Source organism: Poecilia mexicana, unplaced genomic scaffold (genome assembly GCF_051168715.1).
Source record: "Poecilia mexicana isolate PSO_F unplaced genomic scaffold, ASM5116871v1 scaffold_12, whole genome shotgun sequence".
Classification (NCBI taxonomy): Eukaryota; Metazoa; Chordata; class Actinopteri; order Cyprinodontiformes; family Poeciliidae; genus Poecilia; species Poecilia mexicana.
The window spans coordinates 8,134,347-8,157,157 of NW_028263381.1; the positions used below are offsets into that span (position 1 = coordinate 8,134,347).

At 40.2% G+C, this 22,811-nt stretch overlaps 2 protein-coding genes and 4 non-coding genes across 8 annotated transcripts; 5 read left to right on the forward strand and 1 right to left on the reverse strand.

Moving 5' to 3' along the window:
- Positions 1 to 377: 377 nt before the first annotated feature.
- Positions 378 to 17,649, reverse strand: usp20 (ubiquitin specific peptidase 20). 3 transcript variants are annotated; one of them, XM_088010853.1, is made up of 24 exons: positions 17,236 to 17,649; positions 16,904 to 17,010; positions 16,691 to 16,744; positions 16,381 to 16,443; positions 16,090 to 16,230; positions 15,898 to 16,000; positions 15,605 to 15,674; positions 15,370 to 15,483; positions 15,211 to 15,289; positions 13,594 to 14,092; positions 13,350 to 13,499; positions 12,435 to 12,547; positions 11,570 to 11,742; positions 8,150 to 8,244; positions 8,033 to 8,066; positions 7,900 to 7,945; positions 7,376 to 7,788; positions 7,129 to 7,298; positions 5,524 to 5,605; positions 5,084 to 5,192; positions 4,657 to 4,759; positions 4,505 to 4,573; positions 4,247 to 4,415; positions 378 to 3,755 (listed from the first exon to the last, which is right to left on the reverse strand). In XM_088010853.1, the coding sequence occupies exons 2-23, from the start codon at positions 16,979 to 16,981 to the stop codon at positions 4,258 to 4,260; spliced, it is 2,916 nt and encodes a 971-aa protein (XP_087866979.1). In that variant the 5' UTR covers positions 16,982 to 17,010; positions 17,236 to 17,649; the 3' UTR covers positions 378 to 3,755; positions 4,247 to 4,257. The 3 variants fall into 3 exon arrangements, with proteins under 3 accessions (XP_087866979.1, XP_087866980.1, XP_087866978.1); XM_088010854.1 differs by having other exon boundaries at positions 7,376 to 7,502; positions 7,608 to 7,788; positions 16,904 to 17,647; XM_088010852.1 differs by having other exon boundaries at positions 16,904 to 17,649.
- Positions 17,650 to 19,388: 1,739 nt separating this feature from the next.
- On the forward strand, positions 19,389 to 22,581 carry rpl7a (ribosomal protein L7a). Its single transcript, XM_015007440.2, has 8 exons — positions 19,389 to 19,413; positions 20,370 to 20,490; positions 20,701 to 20,850; positions 21,232 to 21,372; positions 21,644 to 21,723; positions 21,930 to 22,060; positions 22,290 to 22,359; positions 22,443 to 22,581. The coding sequence occupies exons 1-8, from the start codon at positions 19,411 to 19,413 to the stop codon at positions 22,545 to 22,547; spliced, it is 801 nt and encodes a 266-aa protein (XP_014862926.1). The 5' UTR covers positions 19,389 to 19,410; the 3' UTR covers positions 22,548 to 22,581.
- Positions 20,551 to 20,623, forward strand: LOC148155969 (small nucleolar RNA SNORD24). The gene has a single exon (XR_015764960.1). It is a non-coding gene; the product is annotated as a small nucleolar RNA SNORD24 (small nucleolar RNA).
- On the forward strand, positions 21,086 to 21,149 carry LOC148155970 (small nucleolar RNA SNORD24). The gene has a single exon (XR_015764961.1). It is a non-coding gene; the product is annotated as a small nucleolar RNA SNORD24 (small nucleolar RNA).
- LOC148155971 (small nucleolar RNA SNORD36) lies at positions 21,497 to 21,569 on the forward strand. Its single transcript, XR_015764963.1, has one exon. It is a non-coding gene; the product is annotated as a small nucleolar RNA SNORD36 (small nucleolar RNA).
- Positions 21,767 to 21,843, forward strand: LOC148155972 (small nucleolar RNA SNORD36). The gene has a single exon (XR_015764954.1). It is a non-coding gene; the product is annotated as a small nucleolar RNA SNORD36 (small nucleolar RNA).
- Positions 22,582 to 22,811: the final 230 nt, after the last annotated feature.

Below are 22,811 nucleotides of genomic sequence, written 5' to 3' on the forward strand. Positions count from 1 at the left end.
TGCTTTCAGACCTTGGGTAGTGTGCTAGCCTCTACGCTACTGCTTTCAAAAACATTTCTCTGGTTTTCTTCCTTCTGACTGGAGAAATTGCTAAATAAATACAATCCTTATGAACTCATATTGGAGTTTTTGAAGTTGCGACCTCTGATTTAGTCTTGGGTGGCCAGTGTGCTGTGACAACCGGGTTTGGCGAACCACGCATAACTCTCCACATCGGTTTTGTCTACAGGGCAAAAGTAGTCACCACTTAGCCACCGTCTCACATTAAATGACACATTGATTTTTAAAAATATTTATCCAACAGCAACTTGACGGCACGTCTTTAACATTTAACCCCGTCTGCCTCAGTACAGAAAAGGAAGGGGGGGGGAAAAAACTCCAATCCAAAAGCAGGAAATTTTAATCATTAAACCAATCATAGTAATTACATCAGTTATACAGACATTTAAACATCCCTTTGAACTGTGGTAGAATCACCATAGCCACAAGAGCCACACACGGTTAACGACTAGGAAACATGACCCGTGAAATCTCGCTGTGTGCCGTGACACCTATGAATACTGTCCAACTACAGCAATGCTTGTTTTTTCCAGTAGACTGAAGTCTTACACGCATATACATGCCGTAACATGAGCAGATGCACTTACAGGGTGGGGTTAATGTAATAATTACTACAAGAAATTCCCTAACACTGCATTATAACAAGTCACAGCGCCTGGCTGTTTGAACTCTCAGCTGTTCAAGCTACTGACTCGTCCTAGCATCTCTACAATACAGCTAAGATTGCGCTGTAGTTGTTTTTCGTTTGTTTGATTGCACATTCTTCCCCACACCTATAGAAAACATATTGCCACAATATTAGCATTTTCCTGTACATAAAATCTGGAACTGTATGAAAAGAGAAACTAGTTCAATAAACAAAATAGACAACATTAGATACATTTTTTTTTTCTTTTAAAACTGATTCATAATTTAACAACAAAACAGAGACATGGCTTACTGTGAGCTAAAATGTTAAATATACATAGTAAAGTTCTCTGTTTTATAAGTCACCTGTGAAATGAAAAGCGTTTCTATAAAACCTATTTAACTTTTTTGTCATGGTCCCAAGCTCTTTTTTTTTTCTCTGAAGACTGCTATCCATGGAAAACACCCATGAACAAAAGGTCAGAAAACAGGAGGGGAGATACTTTTTGTTGTGGGAAAGCATTTTACAAATCAAATTGTTGTAGAAAGTGCAACTTGCAAATTCAAATAGAACACGCCTTCAAAAAAGACAACAAAAAAAAACTGGTGGGAATCACAAAATACGGTACTTAAAAACATTAAAATAAAGTGAATAAATCCAATTTTCCTTATTTACTCTAAGCGATCTTTTAACCTTAACCATTAGGAGTTACATCTGTGATACTCACATACAAATACATCTACAAGCTGTATATGGAATACAGGAATACATTGTATGTACAATAAGTTGATTTTATGACAGCAAGTTATGCTTGTATTTCTATGCCTTGTATGAAGAGTTAGCTAGGTGAACTCTCTCGCATTAACACGTCTAAATGCCAGAAGAGCATTTATCAGATTGTATCCAAGAACTCAACCCTGCTGAAGAAGTCTGAAGTTTTTTATTTTGAAGACTGTAACCAAAAAGCAACTCCATTTTGAAACTGCGGCCAAAAGTCTGGAATATGCCTGGCTAAGCAAAACATGTACTCTTTTTTATTTACTTAGTTTGCATACAACTTTTTTTTTCAAAGAAATAAAAATAAGCAAAAGGTTTCAAATTTTATTTTGTGAGCTTTAGAACTACTGCAGGTTTGTTACAGGGTGCTAGCTAACTAAAAAAACTGCTAAGCTAACTGGAACAGCCTAAAGTAACTAGCATAGCTTAGTCATTTTTCCCAGAGGCAACTAATTGTTGTCTCTGGGAAAAAGCCACTTCTGTTTTACAATATAACCAATTTTTCTTCAGACTTAGGGAATTAACTACAGGCAGCAATTTATCAGCTGGGGGGTGATTGCTGAGAATTCAAACATCACACACCAAATAAAATAGTACTCTTAAAAATAAAACATTTGAAGAGTATATATGAGATACGAGATGTTTCATAGTTGCAATAAAAATGTAAAGAAAATCGAGTATAGATGACTGTGACACAAAATGCTTTGTGAGATCAACACACTAAGTGGAGAGAAACTTCCCCCCATTGGTTCAAACCACAACAATGTTTTCTGTAATGAATGTGACTTGACTCACTGCACTCTCATGGTTTTGAATTGGCCAAAATGACGCAAAATGTTTCAGCTAGCAGAATATGGCTGTGCATGTATGACGAATAAACATGAACAATGACTCCAGTAGTGTGTGTTTTGCAAGACATACATATTTCTGTGAAAACGAGACAGAAACATATGCAACAGTTAGTTGTGCTGGAAAGGTTTTCTGGCTTCATGCTCCCATCCCCTAAATTTTGGGGAACTTTTATAAATGTGTATTTCCCAACACGTGAACAGCTTAAATTTGTATTTTAAGTTTCGTGGCTAAATTTGTAATAAAAATTTGTATTATATTCTAAACACGTATGACTTCATATTTCAAATTTCAAACGTGATGAGACATTTTTTTCTGGGAGAAAACATCAACATAGCGTGATAGATATGGAATCTTCAAACTCCTGCTAAGCAACGATAAGAAATTACAGATAAAAAGAAAAGTTCATCAAAAGTTTGACAGCAGTAACCCCTTTTATCTAAATCACATTTATCTCTATATATACTGTTTTGCTTAATAAATATGATTATTTTTAACTAAATGCATCTCAAGTAGCACTTGATAAGTTCAAGCTTACACTGATCTTGTAACAGCACAAATCTATTGCACAAGATTCTCTTTATCACTTCAGATACATACGCATCCCTCCTGCGTATCTACTTTGACTAATGAAATGTTAACATTCACATCTATACATGCCCCCCCCCCCGTCCCTATGGCTGTTTGCTGACAGAGCTTGCACTGACTATACAAAAGCAAGGTCTTCTTGTGAGTATTTCTGCATGAAAACGGATCGTTTAAGCAAAACAACTGAGCTTCTCAGTCAGCAAAAACTTACAGCTGCATGCAGTTTGAGCCCAGAAGTGATTGTGCATAACCCACACATGCATGTTTTGCAGTTATAAACAAACCTGCTCCGGCCATTCCCATGGCCCAAAAAAAAAAAAAAACAAACAGAAAGAAAGAAAGAAAAAGGTTTCCATTCCTGAGGGCTTGGCGCACGCTGAGGTTGGAGGTTGCCGACGTTTCATTCACTTGAGACCTGTTGCTTCTGTCTGCTTGTTGCTATGTAACTTAGTAAACAGCTAAACAACGGAAAGCTTGGTAATAGATCTTAATTGCTTCTAGTGTGAAAGAGGAGCCCTCCTCCTCCCACGTATCGGCAACGTTCACTGCGCCGTTCTGGCTCGTAACGCCAGGTGCCGTTCGCCTGCCACGGCCGGTTTAGAAGCGGCACATGACATCTAGTCGCTACGGCGACGCCTACGGCTACCGAAAACAGCTGCAGAGATGTGACACAAACACAGAGCTTGGGAGCGGTCCGATGGATAAAACCGGTGATATTTAGGTCCCGTTTTGACCTTCTTGCAGCTTCAAAATAAGACGTCGCTACATTTACAAAGTGCTCGTAATGCTTCTTCGCCAACGTGCAAATTCCTCATCTTCATGTGAGGGCAGAAGTGGAAAGATATCATCAGACCTGTAAGGGAAAAAAATTTAGAAAAACAAGTTTGAAAAAAACAACAACAAAAAAAAACAAAGGGAGCCTAAGCTTAGTTTACAGCCTTGCAAAAGTATTGAATACAGCAAAGTCGAAGGAATGCGATGAATGGTCTACAATTTATTTTCAATAAAAATCGTAAGAATTCAGTTTAAATGTTTCATCCAGCTCATTTACAGCCTTTTAGAGTAAGTATCCAGTACCAGCTCTGCACATCTAAGCATCATCATAGCTTTGCTTTGCAAAGCAGCTGAAAACCAGTCAGATTAGATAAGAGCCTGAACTGAACTGACAGACAATTGTCAGTTCAGGGACTCATTTTGTAAGTGGACACAAAGTAACTGGGGTTACTTTCTAGTGCTAAGGATGACGTGAACGCTGTTCAAGTAAAGATAAACTAGCGCGGCAAGAAGAAATAAATATATTTAGAAAATATATGTAGAAAATAATGCATAAAGCCGGATTCTCACCTGCGTGAATCTCAAAGTGCTCTCGTCTCTGCTTCGATCTTCCTCTCTCCGTGAAGACTGTCGGGGTCAGCTGGGACCACCGTTTGTCTCACCGCGATCTCAGGACCCCCGCCGTATATCCCCAACAAATACTGCCATGTCTCCTCGGAGATCTGTCCATAGTCTGCACCTGAAATGTAAAAAAAAATAAAATAAAAATAAAATCATCTCTGTGTCCTGTTTCAGGCTTTACGTCTCAGTTAGCGAAGAAAAGTTTACCTTGCTTCAGCTGTATGTGTCCTCCTTTCATAACACCGATTTTACTGTTGTCGATGGGACCAGGTGGCTCTGAGCAAACATGCAATATGCGTTTTTGTTTTTGAAAATAAGCTGCATCCATAACTGTACATTTGTATGTGTGTGGTTTGTACCGTTGTCTTTGCCCTTCACAAAGCTCTCCCACTCTCTGAACCACTGCATGCTGATACACAGGATCACCGACGGAGCCTCCTCAGCCTGGAACTCCTTGTTCAGCTACAGACAAAACACAAATCAAGGAAAAGTGTAGCAAGTAGGATTAATAATAATTATGCCTAAAATTAACTATTACTTTAGCTATAGCTTTTACTCTGACAACTAACAAATAATAGCCACATTTTGCTGCTTTTTTAGTAAACTATTTGAAATAAATCTATTGGATTACCACTGAGCATGCTGCTCTCTAGTTAGCGATTAATTGGTTACTAAATTAGTTGATGATTATGGCGATAATCCTTCCCTCACAATTAATCGTTCAGCCCTAACAATAACAGAAAAAAACAGAAAAAAGATGAAGCCTTTCAGAAAAGCAGAGCTAACCTTAATGAAGGTGTCTATTTCGGTTTTCCTGCGCTTGGCCAGAGCTTCGATCTCCACCTGGCAGATGGCGCACATGTACAGGTGGTTGACCGCGGGGCCGCCTCCGAAACTGAACACAGTGACGCAAATATGCAGTGACAGGTTAGTGGAGGGATAAGGATGATCACTAATCTCAATCAAAAAAAAAGTTTAATTAATATAATGTAAAAAAAAATAAAAATACATACAATAGCAAAAAATAAAAAAATTAAAAAATAGATCAAGCTGGATTTGATTTACACTCTGCTTTGAGTTTATTAGAGTGTCAAAGAGCTTTTAATTACTAATCCTGACTGTACCCCTATACTGCTTCAGAAGACAGTAAAGGGGCCACATCTGGGTTAGAATTCAGTTTAGTCTGAGTCCTCTAGTGACATGTATTAATAATTATTATTGTTTACCTGTTGTAAAGATATTCCCACACATTCTGAGGAACTATCACCACCAGATCATCAATGTACTGGTACTTATTAGGCGGGATCCCTGTGAAGAGAGGAAACCGTTCAAAAAGGCTGCAGAAAAGAGGGAAAGTAAATGAGAAATTAAAAAAAAATAGAAAGTCACTTCCATGCAGATGCAGGAGAGTCCCATGTCTCCTTTTTGTAATGTGATGCGTGTAAGACTAATTTGGACTTGTTGGATTTCTCGGAACTTCAAGGATGTTTAAAGTGCATGTTGTAAATAATTAGTGAGTTCCCTGGAACGCTGCGTGCCGTCAGTCCCCAAGCTGAAAGTTTGGTTGTCTGCTAATGGCCAGAAAATACTTTAACTGTAGACCAGAAATGCTCTTTTTGATTTTAATTTTTACACATTACACAAAAAAGTGGAGCGTCTGAGGCCTACATTTACTTACATTTTCTTCTTTAAATTGACAAATGTTTTATCAAAGGTTACAAGCTGCCTCTACTTATGTTTACTTTTTAACTTGGTCAACTGTATCATTTTGGTTTTAAAATGATATAGTCGTGTGTTTTTTTTATCTCTATTATTAAAAATGTTGATATTATTGCTGGCTAATTTGGGTACATTTAGATTTAAGTGGCTTGCCTCCCCACTTGCTGATAATTTTTTAAGTCAAGACAGTAAAACTCTGTGATCAATAGTACATAAAATAATTTGGTAACACTTTATTTGAAGGGGGCTGAATAAGACTGACATGACGCCTGTCATAAACATGAATAAGCCTTCATGAATATTTATGACTGTTGTCATAAAGCGTCATTCGGTAAATCATGATACTTTTAATACAAAGTTGACATTATTGAAATTGTCTCCGTTATGACGTGACATTAATCTAGACAACGTCGTTGTCATGACAACTTGACATTAAGCAAGATATTATAACTTGTCATGATTGTCATAACAGGTGAATTTTAAAATGTTATCCTTGTAAGAAAATAATTTCTTGCTTAATGTCAAGTTGTCATAATGAAGACATTTTCAATAATGTTAACTTTGTATTAAAAGTGTCATGACTTACCGAATGACGCTTTATGACAACAGTCATAAATATTCATGAAGGCTTATTCATGTTCATGACAGTGTCATGTCAGTCTTATTCACCCCCTTCATATAAAGTGTTACCAATAATTTTTATAGTAGTAAAATGGTGCCTCATTATGTGATAAGCCTGTAAAGAATGAACCTTTCTGTGTGTGAACAATATTAAATTATTAAAAGTTGACACAGCGATTTCCCTTCAATAGCAGCACCAAAATAATCTGAAAACTGTTGCCTTGTTCATGTTTTTGGGTAACAGTGCTTGAAAAATATTTTACCTTCATAATTTTTGTTGAATTAGTCAATTGAGAGTTGTTGTTTTTTTCCAAGTCATCCTCTACAGTCTCGCTTTATGCAACCGCTTCCACAAGCAGTGCGCTAAAACTGTGGGAATCTCTGACCTCCACATGAAACCCTTCTCAAAGAAAGCTTTGTGTGTTGCTCTCTCTTTGCTACAGGGTACGCCATCCTGACCTCAGAGAGGAGAAAACGCAACGATCACGCACCTCCGTGCTGACAAAGAAAGGTGTGATTGCTGATGGGGCCGGGCTCGGCGAAGGTGTTGAACTTGTTCAGCCATTCTCTGGAGATGTAAAACTGCAGCAGACTGGGCTCCTTCATGTTGGCCAGAGCCACCACCTTCTGCCTCTCTCGCACCGACTCCTCGCTGCTTTTCCTGCGTTAAGCCGAGAAAAACGTTAAAAATGTTTAAAAAAAAACAAAATGTCGGTGTAAACTCAGCCTTGAACCCACCGATAGAACAGCACATAGGCCTCGGCGTTCTGCACCACCGTCTCATGGACCTCTGTCACATACTGATCATCAAACTCGTACCACTGGCCGTTGATCACATTCTGACAGTAAGCTATGTAATGCCCGCCTGCGTCAATAAAAAAAAAAAATGCATGAGAGGACGTGAGAACACTTTTCAAATCAAAGCAAACATGGATTTCTCTCATCTCAGGGAGACAAAGCTCGGTCGTACTTCCTGCGGTGCCATGGTGGCAAATGACTGACAGCAGATCGTAAGTGGTGACTTGAGACGGGCTCTCTTTGGCCAGGAAGGGTTGCATGTCGAGGCCCTCCAGGGGGAAGGACACGTGGCTGCTGATCTTGAACGAATACATGACTTCGTGACGGAAACGTTTCAGGTGGATGCAAAGGATCTACAAGACAAACACAAAACCTACAGCTGAACTTTGTGCAACTCAAAACCAAAATCTCTTATTAAAAGCAAAAACAATAAATAAAAAATGACAACAAAAAAACCCTACTACCTCTGGAAGCTTCAGCACTTTGCAGTATTTGACACCGTTTCGCAATCTGCAGCAAAAAAAACCAAACAAACATAAAAAGGTAAATGCATTTGAAAGTCTAATGAGGAAGATTCAACTTGGAGTATATACTTACTTTTTACATCTCTCACAGCTGTACATGTTGTCTCCTGTTTAAAAGAAAAACACACAAACTAAAAAGTGTAACTAACATTTAAAAACCATAACACATCAGTGCAGGAAGTTTCACTACCTTTGAGCTCATCAGCAGCAAAGAAGGCAGCGAGGCAGTCCTCGAGCGTTACCATGGGACCCCAAAACCAGGTGGGGATGCAGGACACCACGAATCTGTTCAAAAGAGCAACACAAAAAGATGATGCATCGTCTGAAGCATAAAAGGCCTTGGAAAAGTATTCAAACCACAGAACTTTTTATGTTTTCTCATGCTACAAACACAATTTTCTGCTCTGTTTTATCTTAGGTTTTATAGTGTGAGATGATAGAAGCAGAAGGAACAAGACACGTGGTTTTGAAATGTTTTTAACAAATAAAAAAATCTGGAAAGGGTGGTCGTGTCCATTTGCACTCATCCCCTCCAGCTTACTAAGCCTGTAAATAGTTTGTGGAATCACTGTTTAATGCAACTACAGCTGCCAGTCTTTGGAGCTATTTGTAAAACCTTCGCACATCTCAGGACTGACGTTTTTTGCCAGTAAGCTGCGACAGACTGCATGGAGAGCAAACGGGAACATCGATTTTCAATTTGTCACAGATTCTCAATTGGATTTAGGTCAGAACGTTGAACTTCTAAATCTAAGTTGACTCAATGCTCATCGAGATTTGTCTTTTTGCCTCGCATAAAAGATGATGGAAGTGTCTTCAAGCCAACTTCAACTCCATCATAGTTCATCTTTCCTTCCGTTGGATTTCTCCCCACAACTTTGAATTTTAGTACTGTCACGTCAAACTTTGTTTTATTTCAATCAATCAAGCAAGCAATCAATTTTAGCTATAAAGCACCCTTCATGTTGGAGGCATAATGGAGGTTATTTCTGAACTGGGTTTTAACCATCCCGGGTCACAGTCTTCAAGTGCAAATACCCAAGTTGTGAAGTAAACTGAATCTGGTGTTATCCTCCCTTCTGCTCCAATCTTTGTAAGAGGGCTGGTGGTTATTAAAAGCGATGTGCCTTCATCTTTTCTTCTCTTCCCTGGACTAGCCAGAGTCATTGCTATATTCTAGGGCTGTTGTAAACGAATATTTTAGTAATCGAGTAATCTATCGATTATTCTTACGATTAATCGAGTAATCGGATAAAAAAAAATTATAAAATGAAATATTGGTAAATCTGGCATAATACCGGTGTTACTATCAGATGTCAATATCAGTCCAATTTTTCATATTTGAGCATCCCTAACAGTTGCTTTTTTGTAGTTTAGAAAACTAACCTGTAACAATAATAGCTCACTTTCTAAGTTAACCAGAAGAAAAGTTATAGAAAAATCTGAAATTATATTGAATTTAATAACAAAGAGGCAGGCTCATAAATATGCTTATAAAAAATGTCTACAATCCAGCTTTTAGTTTATGTATTCATCTTCAGTGAGTTTAATAGATTAATTAAACTCACCTTGCCACCTAACCTGTCACGCTTTGGGTTTGAAAATACGGGAAATGCCGCCTGGAGTGGGAGGAGAGGGCGAATGAACGAACATGGGGTGGAGGGGAGGAAATAGACCAGCGGACTGACGAACCGTTAGACCGGGGGACGAACACGGGGGAAGCAATACGGGATATTTACGACACCTTCACTGGTCACACTCAGAAACTCATCTACCAGCCATGTACGATGCGCTCCGCCACCCGTTTCTTCAGACCGGGATATGAAATTTATTGTGCGGTTCGTCGGTAAAGCTACATTTACACGGTAAGCATCAGCTACTCAGCCGCCCGCCCTGTTCAGTCTATCCGCTCACCTCAGCGCTCTTCCCGCCGTTCGCTTTCAACCAGCAGCCCCGGAGGAGAAATGCTGCCGTACTCCAGGCATTCCCCCAGTCATTTTAAGGATGCTTATTGGTTCCCCAAAAACGATAAAAAGTCGGGCATTATCATCAATCAATAAAATCCCCATGGGCCAATCTTGAAGATTGGACTTTATGCCGCTGAGACTTAGCTTTTGTCAACAACTCAGAGGCGGAAGTGAGAGCTCCGCGCAACGCAAATGAAGTCCCGGCCGGAACACGGTGCGCTAACTAATAAAACATAAATTAACGAAGCTTCGAGGCAGGTAAATTTTCCTCGAGGAATTTTAGTAATCGAGGTACTCGAATCATTCGAGGAATCGTTTCAGCCCTACTATATTCTTTGCCTAATTTCTTAATAAAATAATAATCAAAATGCGTTTTGATTCATTTGTGATTGACTCAGTGTTTCACCAAAGGTAAGACTTATCTAGTTCCCTAACAGTACCAATACACAGTCACTTACAGGAGGAACTACACCGTCCCTTTTAACTTTTCAATAAAATATCATTGCGATATCTCAATATTCATATCAGCATATAAGGCTGAATATCACAACTTCACATACTGCATCTTCTAGCTGTGGTGAAATCCAGTCTACTTCTACTTAAACACCAAATCTCACAAATACACTTTAATAATTCTGTCACTTTGCTGTGGATCCACCTGAATTTCCCCAGCGGGGCGATTCCCAGAAGCTTCTGTTTCTCAATTGCACGTTTACAATGGTGGCGTAACGCACATGGCTTTGCAAAGACAGGTTCCCTCTGATGCTACGCCGCCTACTCCTCCCTCTGCCAAACACGTTTCCCTTCATGTAGTAAGAAAAACGCCTCCTCTGCCTCAGTCACATACCGCTTCAGGGTAGTGCAGAGCTTTCCGTAAGCCTCCTCTCTTCCCTGTAAATCTATTATGGTTGTAGGTTAAAGGCAAAAGCGAAGAAGCACATAGTTGAAGACTAAAAGGAAACACCGTATCGTTTTTATAAATAAAATGCTGTGCGACACTCACTTCTAATTTAACGTCGTGTTGCCAGAGCAAAGTGACAAACGAGCTACTAAGTCTTTATCACACTCAAAAGCAACTTTCAGGCCTTATAAAACGTCTCTCCAGCTGTCAGTGCCCATCAGTGGGTTGTCGAATCTCGGAAGCTCTTTCCCCCCATTTTCACTCCACATCTTCTCTCAAAGTGTAAAACAATTACTGCTAACTGCAGGAACCTGACAGCCAGAGGCAGCATAAAGGCACCCGTGGGTCCATCTCATTGAAGCTGACTAAGCATCTTTTGGGTTTCTGTTTCCTGTGCCGTCGCTTCGGCCTACGACACTGCTGCGTGCTCTTACATGCATTTTGCTTACAAAAACTCTGTTATCGCATCTCCCTTTGATGCAGGAGCCAGAGTTCATTTCCCTGGAATCTGCAACGGCTGATTTTCGGCAGCCGTTCTCCGTAGCCAAGTGTGGAAATGAGCGCGACGAGTCAAGATGCGGCTTGCCTGCAGTCTGCAGAAAATACCACCCGCAGGTCAAATTTCTCCAATCAGATAAAGAATCTGAACTAGTCAAAATAAAATCCTGTGCCTTCACCGACCAACACATTTCCATTCCCATCACCCCCCAACTTAAATAATGACACGGTGTGATTCGCTGACCGGCGTATGGAGTCCATGATGTAGGAGATCCAGCCCTGCGAGCCGTAGGTGTCGGGACACACGCCGGTCTTTACCGGCAGGTTCTGGTGGATGGACGAGTGGAGCTTGGCCAGGTCCTCCTTACCAGGGATGGGGAGCGAGAGGTCCTGGAAGGTCTCCACTGTGGTGGACACCTGGAAGTGTTCAGACACCTACACATTACACTACACTCTGACATAAAAGTGATTCGGCATGTAAACAATCATTCAAATTCCCACACTTAGCATTAAGTAATAGCATTAAAATTGGAAATATTTGCTTATTCTCAACCCATGAACTTCTTCTGATTTGTAAATGTTACAACCACAGACTTCTATGCATCTACCTGGGATTGTATGTGACCCACTAGCACAGTTAATGCCTAGTTGTAAAATACAGGAAAAAGTGTGTATTTGTGTGATTGAACCACTTTTGCGAGAAGAGGCAAAAAAATGTTACTCCGGATTTCAAACGTAGCACAAAGGAACCGCGGCTGCAGCAAACGGTGGTTCCACAAAAATCCATCTCTACCTTTTTAGATTTCAGTTGTAAAACAACAACAAAAATTTTAATGTGTGTTATTTTCCTTCCACTTCACAATTATGCACCACTTTGTGTTAGTCAGTCACATAAAATCCCAGTAAAAGGCATCAAAGCTTCTGTTTGCAATCTAAAAAAAACAAAAAAAAAACTGGACAAGTTCTAGGAGCATGAATCATCCTGCAAAGTACTGAATGTGACTAACCATTAAATAAACACAGCCCTTACTTTAACCATTTTAACCTTTGAGCAAATTAGGAACATGTGTGATTAGCCCCCCCTGGTGTTGAAATGCTGCACTTCTCACCCTGTCGCAGGTCAGACACTGCACCAGGGAGAGGATGGAGCCGTCGAAGATGTCTGAGATGACGCTGCGATAGTGAGACTGCTTCTTCTTCCTGGAGGTGAGCAGCAGCTGAGCTGTGTAAAGAACCATAGCAGCAACTAATTTAAAGGACAGGCTTCACTGCTAAAGCAACCTGAAACACAGCAGTCCTCAGTACTTTGTGCCACTCAAAAATAAAGACCTAGACAAAAAAAAAATCTAAACTATTTATGTATTTAGCTGACAAAATGGGAACAAATATATCTGTAGATGCTCAGACATGATTAGATCGCAAACTTTCACCAGTTTAAACTAATGTGATTTTTTTATGCTTAAAAAAAATCTGTTTTAGCTTGGGATGCAGCTCCTGCAGGGTTCGGACAGGGCTGCAGGGGGTGGACTGTGGCTGGGTCATTGATGCTTCGTTGTCTGGCTCTTAAACAGCAACACATCAGAGGCCAAAAATAACCATTTATAAGTTGACAAGTGTCTTAACAGAAAATGGTCCCCAGTTTTCATGTGCTTAATGAATGTAGGATTTCAGAGGTATTTTTATTTTTATTTTTGTGGCCCCTGAAATGATTTTGTTTGCCCCTAACTAGTATTAAGAATGGTATAAACTATTTGGCTACAGTCCGAAGCCGTTTTTATGTTTTGGATCTTTAATGATACGCAGATTTTAGAAAAAAAAAAAAGTTTATCCATTAGCAGTTAAAACTAAAAAAAATTAACAAATTTTTGCATTTTTCATTTCATGAATTTTGTGGCCTATCAGTAGTTTAAATTTTCAAGTAATGGAAGTTTGGACACCATTTACTGTGAAATATCCCACCAAATCAAACCCATTAAAAGTCGCAACAAAAGCCCTCGGTTCTAAAATCTCCGAGTTGTTTCCACCTTTCTTGAAGGAGTAGGCCGGTCCTGCGGAGCGGAGCGGGCTGGAGCGGGGCGGACTGGACGACAGCTTGGGATGCAGCTCCTGCAGGGTTCGGACAGGGCTGCAGGGGGTGGACTGCGGCTGGGTCATTGATGCTTCGTTGTCTGGCTCTTAAACAGCAACACATCAGAGGCCGAAAATAACCATTTATAAGTGGATGACTCAACATAAACAATAAAAAAAAATAAAAATCCTGGCTGCTACCTGAGGTGTTGTTGCTCTGGACTTGCACCTGCGCTGCAGTAGATGTCTGGTTGTCCTCCTGGACGTCAGCGTTTGCGGTCGGCGCAGGCGGCTCTTCCTCCCCCCTCTCGGGAGCCCCGTCCTCCGCCGCCGTGTCAACGTCTGCGTCCTCGTCCATCTCCTGTGAGCCGCCCCGCAGGGGGGAGCCGGACACCCTCCTCTCCTTCAGCCTCTCCTTCTCCGAGATCACCATCCCCGAACCCACTCCCGCAGACGGGGACCTAAACCCATCGCACTCGTCCTGCAGGAAGAGCTCGCCCTCCCCGAGGCCGCCGCCCTCCCCCCGGTCACTGCTGGAGCCGGAGTCGCAGGACAGGAACTCGTCTTCGGAAGGGGAGCGGTCTCCGTCCCGCCTCTCGTCCACGTCGCTCCCCTCCCCGCTCATGCTGCACTCTGTCAGTGGCTCCTTCAGCTCCTCGTGCAACTGGTCCATCAGACAGCGCAGGAACTCCTGGGTGTCCTGGAGAAACAGGAATATTAGAACGATGACTGCGGCTTCCTCAGCGGAAGCTGGGCTTCTGCAGAGAAGAAATATAAACTCCGAAAATTGCTGTTCCGCAAGACATTAGAAAAAAAAAACACATGGACATCCTTTCTGCAGCAAGAAATTGTTTCCTTCTGAAAACTATAAAGAACTTAAAAACTACCACAAATAAAACAAATAATGAATGAAACACAATTGGAAATAAATGCACTACGTTAAAAATTGATAATAATAATGACTTTTTGGTCAAATATAAGTAAGATTTCTTGTCTTAGTGCAGGCTCAACTCTGGGATTTCAGTGTAAAAAAGCTGGTTCAATTCACTATGGTTATTTTCTCTGTAAAATATGAGATTAAATACATAAACTCCTGTTGTACAACAATAACAGTCTTTTCTCTGTTCCTTCTAGTTTCAGCTGAAAAGCATCTTTGTTTGACATGCATCAAAAGAACAAAATGCTTTTGTAGTCTAATAGAGTTCATAAGGCCTTATCTATCCCAGAAAACCAAATAAAGTCACAAGGATTTTTGCTCACTGTTTATTCTGAATGAGATAATATCAGTATATCATACTCTCAATATTGCATTTAATTGTGTCTGAAGGTCCCTAGCTATACCTCCGCACAGGAGATGTTTCAAGGACCGTTTTAAATCCCTGAAAAATTTACATTTCATTTAGAGGACTTTTAGGACAGAAAATGTAAGCATTTGTAATTTTTATACTCAAATCTGCTTTGCTTTACTCTTTTCCCTATTTTGTGCAAAAAAATGCATTTAAAGCTGCGGGAAATACGTCTGAAAGAAGAAGGTAGAAATGATTTCCTTAAAAAAAACAGGTTATTAAAATTGGTTCTTTCAAAAGGCCAAAATTGTTAAATTGCTAAGTGAAACTAAAAGGTAAAACATGTTGTTGTTTTTTTAACTCAATCTTCCTTCTTGGGATGTGGCTGTTATCGGTCAGTTAAGGTGAACTAGAGTAGTTTTTGACAAAAACACATAAATCTACAGTTTGAGAATCATTTGACTTAGAAAACCAGCGTTGCAGTATTCCATTGGAGTAGAAATCAAAGTTCAATTACTTGCTGCGTGCTCACCTGCTGAGCATAACCTCGAAACATGGGGTTTACCAGTTTGATGCCGTGGGACAAGCTGGTCGGAACAACATAACTGGGCCTGAAAGTGGAAAAGGCATGTGAGAAATATTTAAGTAAACAAAAGCGAATAAGCTTAGAAAGTTGGACGTGGCTTTGTACCGTTTCTTGTGCCAGAGCTCTGAGATGAGTTTCTGGTAGCTCTTACACAGAGCCGGTTTCTTGTCGGTCCGGACCAAGCCGCTGCAGTCCAGGAAAAACTGGGTGAGCGGAGGGCTGGAGAACAAAATGTATGCAGCATTAAATTCAGGAGAACGGCTTTAGCTCAAAAAATACAAAACAAGATTCTAAAGCGAGGCTCATCCCTGATGACTGGGCAAGTTGGAGGTGAACCCACCAGTTGGACAAGGCCTGCAGGGCAGCATTCATGTAGCAGGAGTTTCCAATATTCTTCATTCCTGTCAAGCCTAGAGGCAACAAGGGCAAGACCCACGAACTTATTTAACTTAGCTATGAACACACGTGTACACACACACACACACACGCACGCACACGCACACACACACACACACACACACACACACACAAACGTTTGTTTGTTTTTTTTTCCTTCAATATATACTTTTGGAAGTTTAGTTGGAAATTAGTAAGATTTGAATGAATTGTTGATGCCAAGACAATTTTTTGCACCTCTTGGCTTCAGCTCATCCTCCTCTGATTCTGAGCCATCTTCTTCCGCAACAGCAATCGGTACTGCTTTCAGAGGGTGACCTGCTGACTGGACAGCAGCTTCCTGTGGAAAAAAGAAATGCATGAGTTTCTTTATGCACCGAGCAGACTGGAGGTAACAAAGTAATTCGGTATCTTGGCCACAATTTGCACCTGCTCTGCAGCTTTGCAGTGGTGGGACGCAGCCGGAACGGGGACCAGCGCCGGCCTCTGATCCAAAAACACCTCCCGCTCACACACGTAACACCAGATCCTGAAGGTTGTTAGGTTCACTGTCAGGTTGTGCTTTTTAGCCTAAAGAGAAACACCAGAAACAAAATGCTTCAGTGGCTTGTGAAACAATTTAACATTTCACATTTGTACACAATACAAAAACAAATTCTGTATGTTTTTTTTTTGTTCTGGATTACATGGATTAGACCAATCATCATCAGATGTTTTTACCTGTGCATGCAGAGTGCTGTGATCGGCGTAGGACTCTCCACAACCAACATACGAACAGTCACTCTAAAAAAACAAAAACACATTCTGAATGTTTTACTGCTACACAAAGTACAAAATTACTTATACCTTTCAGCTTCTATGCCAGAAAAAGCAGCACTTTTCAATTACATTAATGCATCACACCATCATTATTTATTTAGCAAACACCTGCCTTTCTAATACAAGATAATGTACAGTAAGTGCAACACCGGCTGCTGCTGGAGCACACATGTGTTACGCAAGACTCACAGACACAATTTCATAAAATTACCTGCAGACAGGCCCATAAGTTGGGACCTCCAGCTCCACATGACTGGCAAGTTCCCTGCAAAAAACAGCAACAGAGTGGGTTCCAATCAACTAAATGCAACAACAAAATATTGCAGAGCTTATTATACAAGAACGTTAAGAGGTGTGTGTTAGTTATGACACAATGATACACACACAGCCAATGACTTGCACCAATAAATTAATTTACACCCACCTTGGATTTCTGGAGAAGGTCCTCTTTGGTGACCTCTCCTATTGAGTCCAGGTGAGGACAAACGTCTGGCTCTGCCATTGTACTCGCTGTCTCCACTAGGACGTATCCTAACAGATACGTCAGTATGAGAAAAAAAAAACAAAACATATTTCCTAAGAGGCTGTTGCAATTCAGCTAGCTGGGAGCACAGACATCACACAAACCCTGCCTCTTGACAGCACAAACATATGTGATGTAAATATATATTTAAAAAATACATTCTAAGTTGAAACCTAAACGTATGTGCAGAGGCTGACAGCTCAGCAAAGAGACAGGCCCGGGTGTTTACTCACGAAAGAAGAGAAAGAGCTCCTTTCTCCAGCGATGACAGCTGTTATTAACGCCTCATAATAACAGAATAGCAGCAGCTGCCGCTGTCAAGATGGTTATATCTCATCTCCGCACACACAAAAAAGCCTCGCTTTGAGTGTAAGCAGCTGACGGTGTGCTAGCTAGAAGAGGAGCTGACCGAGCGACGCTGTACCCTGGCCCACCATCCTCCAACTGCCCCCCCTCCCTCACCATCCGCAGAGCCGAGGAACCGCACGCATGGCACGGCATGACGCAAGCAGCAGGAGCGTCGGGGTAGAGCGGGTAAACCTGACCACTTCAACTCCAAATAATTAATTATTAAAATTATTATTATTTACAAGACAAAAGAAAAGAAAACGGCACATAAACAGATACATAAAATGCACGTTCTTTTAGTTCTTCGTAACTTATTTACGGAAGTTAAGTGATTTTGTACGTCGCTTAAATGGGTCCTGCTTGTGCATTGACTGACATACATTAAGGTCCTCCTGACCTGAATAATGATAACTCTCTCCCATGACCAAAAGATTTTCTGATAAGTAAAATTTAAACTTAACTATTAAAGGAGGTTATTATGTTAAATTGACGTTTTTGAGCGTTAATGGTGTCAAAATATTATTTTAATTGAAAAAAAAACATACCTGGGAGTTATTGTGACTCTTTCATGCATATTTGAGGAATCCTTGAATCTCCCATGGCAGCTGCTGAACTCATCATATGTACTACTTCTCAGTCCAATGCTCCTAAGAACGATATAATATAATGAGTATAATGAGAAGCATTGTTGTGATGACATTAGGCAGTGTCAGAAAGAATATTAGGTGTTTCTTAAAGAGACACAGCCCAATTTCAAGGCATTAAATTGCAAAACCTAAGGTTTTTAAGTCAACATTTAGGAAAACACTTCTCCATTCAGCCTTTAACAACATTCGTAGGATTTTTGCATTAAGAAGTAGCTATGACGAGCTCAGTACTTGGAGGACACTGCAGCTCTGAAAAGGTGCTGCGTAGAAAAGGCAGCGCTTGGTGAGAGCAAGTGTTTATGCACCCCAAATGTCTGCCACAGGAGACTAAATGATTTCTCAGAGATGCATGAAAGAATCACAGCAACACTCTATGTTTTGGGTGAGGGAGTAAAATTATGATATGATGTAAAGCTAAAAAAAAAAAAAAAGTCGATTTTACATAATGACCTCCTGCCCCCCTTAAAGCTGCAGTGTGTTTATTTTTTTAACCTATTTGTTAAAAAATTATGATCTTATCATGACAGTAAGATAGATAATCTGCGGGAAAAAATAACTTCTCTGCCTTATCCTATTGCTCACAGAACCAACTGCAGAAACCACTCAGTCAGAACCAACCAATCAGAACCAGAAGGAGGGTTTTAGCGCTGTCAATCAGGCATGTGCAGATCCCCTCACTCCACAGCTGGTTCACCATAACACAGTCTGCCAAAAACACTATGGCTAGTTAGCATGGCCAATCAATGAAGGTGGATAAATGTAATAGTAAATTGGTGACAGTTTTAAGAAATATAGAAAAAACATATTTTTGAAAAGGTAACATACTCTAGGTGTTTTACATATTGTTATCAGGGTTGCCAGTAATTATGAAGGATGCTTTGTTATTAAGACTTGATATAATAAATAAATTAGTATAATATTAGACACATCAAATACAAATGCTTCTAGGACTAATATTTTGAAAAGAACTATATGCTTAGCTTACACATTTTGTTGGATGTTCGAACTCCAAGGAATAACAAATCAAAATCCTTGTTTTCGTCTAACTTTCCTTTGTTTTCTTCTAATGAGAAGATCTGACAAGAGTAGTTTAAGAAACTAAGAGTATTAGTATTAGTATTAGTACTGAGGATGCGAAATAGGTGAGCGACTGACAACCAAATATTAAGCTCGCTCTAAATTTGTAAATGAAAATATATTTAAATAAAGAAAGCCTATTTTAACACTGATAACTGATTCTGGGTCTGTTTCCCATTAGTTCAATCAATAGACTTGCAGCCAATCACAAGAGAAGAAACTGACTCCAAATCAGCACCACTCAAACCCGCTCCTACGCACACGTAGTCGCGTTGGAAATCTCGCGGTATTTTACCCTACCCACAACCTCCGGTCTTCCTTTCTGCCTGAACCGACATGGTAGGTACATGTTTGCCTCTTCAGCCAGAATACTTATGTTGCTGTATCTGCTTGCATCCTTGTCTTTATGATTCTTATTATATTTCAAAATATCATTTTAAAGTCATTTAAGCCTTGTTGTTAATATAGTGAGGATATTGTGGGTTTGTATGCTGCAATTTGTGATTAAAACCCGGTTGAAGTTACAAGTGTAGCCGGTATGAGCAGTGCTGTATTGGCCAAATAGAAGCTAGTGCAAAACGGGAACGGGGGGTTCGGTATTTTCATTTTATTTTAATATACGAGTTGTTACTTAAAACTAGTAAAAGATCAGATGAACTTGTATATTGTCCAAGTTGACAGTCTCCGGTTACGTTAAGCTAATAGCGTTGGCTAATGGGGCCTTAGCGTCGACCTAGCAGTTGCTAGCAGTGCATGATGGGCCACAGTGCTAATGTAATGTAGGTTTGCCGGATACATTCTTTAACTTTAACATATTTAAGGAATTTGTCAAATTCCTTACATTTTAAGCTAACAAGGTTAGTTTCCCATGAATCGTTTAATGAATGTATTTCACTGCAGTGATGCCGTTTGGCAATGTAGTTGGCTCCTTATCCCTAAATGAATTTGAGCGATGAGCTAATTTCATCCATTTTTTAAATTGCCTTTGAAACACTACGTGTACTACAGTATTCAAAATATAATTGAACACTATGTATTATAGTCCTCTGAATCAGCAGTGTCTTGTCCTGGGAAGGATTTCCCTTTTCCAACACACTTGAATCCACAAGTTTAGACTCTGTAGTCAGGCTCTCCAGTCTAGTTGATAGCCAGATTTGATTCAGGTGTGCTGAATCAAATTAGCACACCTGAGGCTTTTTTTCTTGTAATTCATTTTAAGATATGGTTTGAAACTTCTAAACTTGATACTTTTAAGTTTATCACTAATATTTAATTTATTTTTCCTGTCTTGCCAGCCTAAGGGAAAGAAGGCTAAGGGGAAGAAGGTGGCACCTGCCCCTTCTGTGGCCAAAAAACATGAGCCCAAGAAAGTAGTCAACCCCCTCTTTGAAAAGAGGCCAAAGAACTTTGGCATCGGTGAGTATTCAGCTTTTTTGTAGTAGTTTTTTTCATTGGGGCTAATAGATAGACTTATGGTGCAGATGATGTAAAAGAATATTTGCTATCTTAACATCCGTGATGACAATCTCCCACCAAGATCGCTGATGCACGCTCGATGTAAAGGGTGACGAAGCAGATAATGCTCTGAACTGTTGGAAGTAAAACTTTTTGTTTGCTTGTCCACAGGCCAGGACATCCAGCCAAAGCGTGACCTTACACGCTTTGTGAAATGGCCTCGTTACGTTCGCCTGCAGAGGCAACGCTCCATTCTGTACAAGCGTCTGAAGGTTCCCCCTGCAATCAACCAGTTCACCCAGGCTCTGGACCGCCAGACGGGTAAGATTATAAACATTTGGATTTGTACTTCGTCTAAACTTGGAGCTCAAAGAAACCATACTGTAGAGATGCATTGAGTTTTTCTTGTCTGTTTACATTTTCAACTTTTTTAGGTTTGACCTGTTTTTTTGGGGGGGGGGGGTTTCCATAAAAGAAAAACGGGTCAGAAAGGGAATATTTGTAAAATATTGCCTTATATAAACCTTGTCAATAGATGAATTCTTCACCGTTTCTTTGCAAATGATGTGAAATATTTGCTATCTGACCGTGATGACATTTCCACCAAGATCACTGATGCATTCAGCTGAAACTCTTTCTAATTTGTGATGTTTTTGCCTTATTTATTTATTTCTTAACTGAATGTATTGTTCCCTGCTCCAGCCACCCAGCTGTTTAAGCTGGCCCATAAGTACAGACCAGAGACCAAGCAGGAGAAGAAGAAGAGGCTGTTGGCCCGTGCTGAGCAGAAGGCAGCCGGGAAGGGAGACACCCCCACCAAGAGGCCTCCTGTCCTCCGTGCAGGTGAGATGTACAAGAGTTATGCAAACGTCTACAAAATAATGCTAAATGTTAAACTAGACAATAAGATAATCCTTTGAAAATATTGGGCATTTCAAGATATTCAGCTTTATCCAACTTGGCCATGATGCAGTGATGACTTGAATTTCTTCACCTGAAATCTATCTTGATGCTTTTTGAGCTTTTTAACCCTGAGCATTGGCCACAGATTTTTTTTTTTCTTTTTGTGTGCTGGCATATCAGAAGTTAAATTTCTTTTCCGTTTTATCTCCAGGTGTGAATACCGTTACCTCTCTGGTGGAGAACAAGAAGGCTCAGCTGGTCGTCATCGCTCATGATGTGGATCCAATTGAGGTAAGACTTAGAGAAAATTTGGGTTAACAATGAAGGTGATCACTGGCAATGATGTTTGAATTTCTTCACCTGAATCCTTTATGTGGATCAAAACTTACGAGCTTTTTAACCCTGAGCAGTGGCCTTTTAAAGAGTTAATCTCTATTAAACACCAACTTGAACTATGTGCATTTTTAACGGCTTTTACATGTGTCCTGGCTTTCCAGCTTGTGGTCTTCCTTCCTGCTCTCTGCCGTAAGATGGGTGTCCCATACTGCATTGTGAAGGGCAAGGCCAGACTGGGAAGACTGGTGCACAGGAAAACGTGTACTTCATTTGCATTCACACAGGTTAACCCGTAAGTGTCATAAAGTAAATTATTTCCAGGTTTTTATTTGAGAGTTTAGGTTGATTTTTAATGTCACTTCTCATGAAAACAGCTGAAACTGTTTTACTAATTTACATTCTAGATGAATGATTCATTAAGTTTATTTTTGTACCAACATGATTAACAAGGTTGAATGTACTGCTGTGGTGCTTTTTGCTCTAAATCTGTCAGTATTGAGTTATGTTTCTCTCTTTCTCAGTGAGGATAAAGGTGCCCTGGCTAAGCTTGTGGAAGCCATCAAGACCAACTACAATGACAGATATGAGGAGGTAAGCTGTAACTTCTGGTCTTTGTTTTATAAATATGCACCTAAGAGAGAGCTAATTTTAAATGACTTGAATTGTTTTTACAGATCCGTCGTCACTGGGGAGGTAATATCCTGGGCCCCAAATCCACAGCCCGCTTCACTAAGCTGGAGAAGGCTAAGGCCAAGGAACTGGCAACCAAGCTTGGTTAAAATGTTTGGAATAAAAATGTATGTTCTAATACAAGTGACTTTGTGTTTATTAAGTCTGAATGTGGCACTTTTTCAATTGTTGCTGTTAAAGAATGAAAATATGCACCAAGTTTAACCAAATATTTTCTACATGTTCAAAGAAGCATCTAAAAGATTGTGAAAGTTGATTTGATCAGGAATTTTGAAGTAAGCTTATAAATATTAAATGAGCAGTTTGGATCCTAAATGATGCATCTTCTGGTGTAACAAAGCCACTGAAAAGTG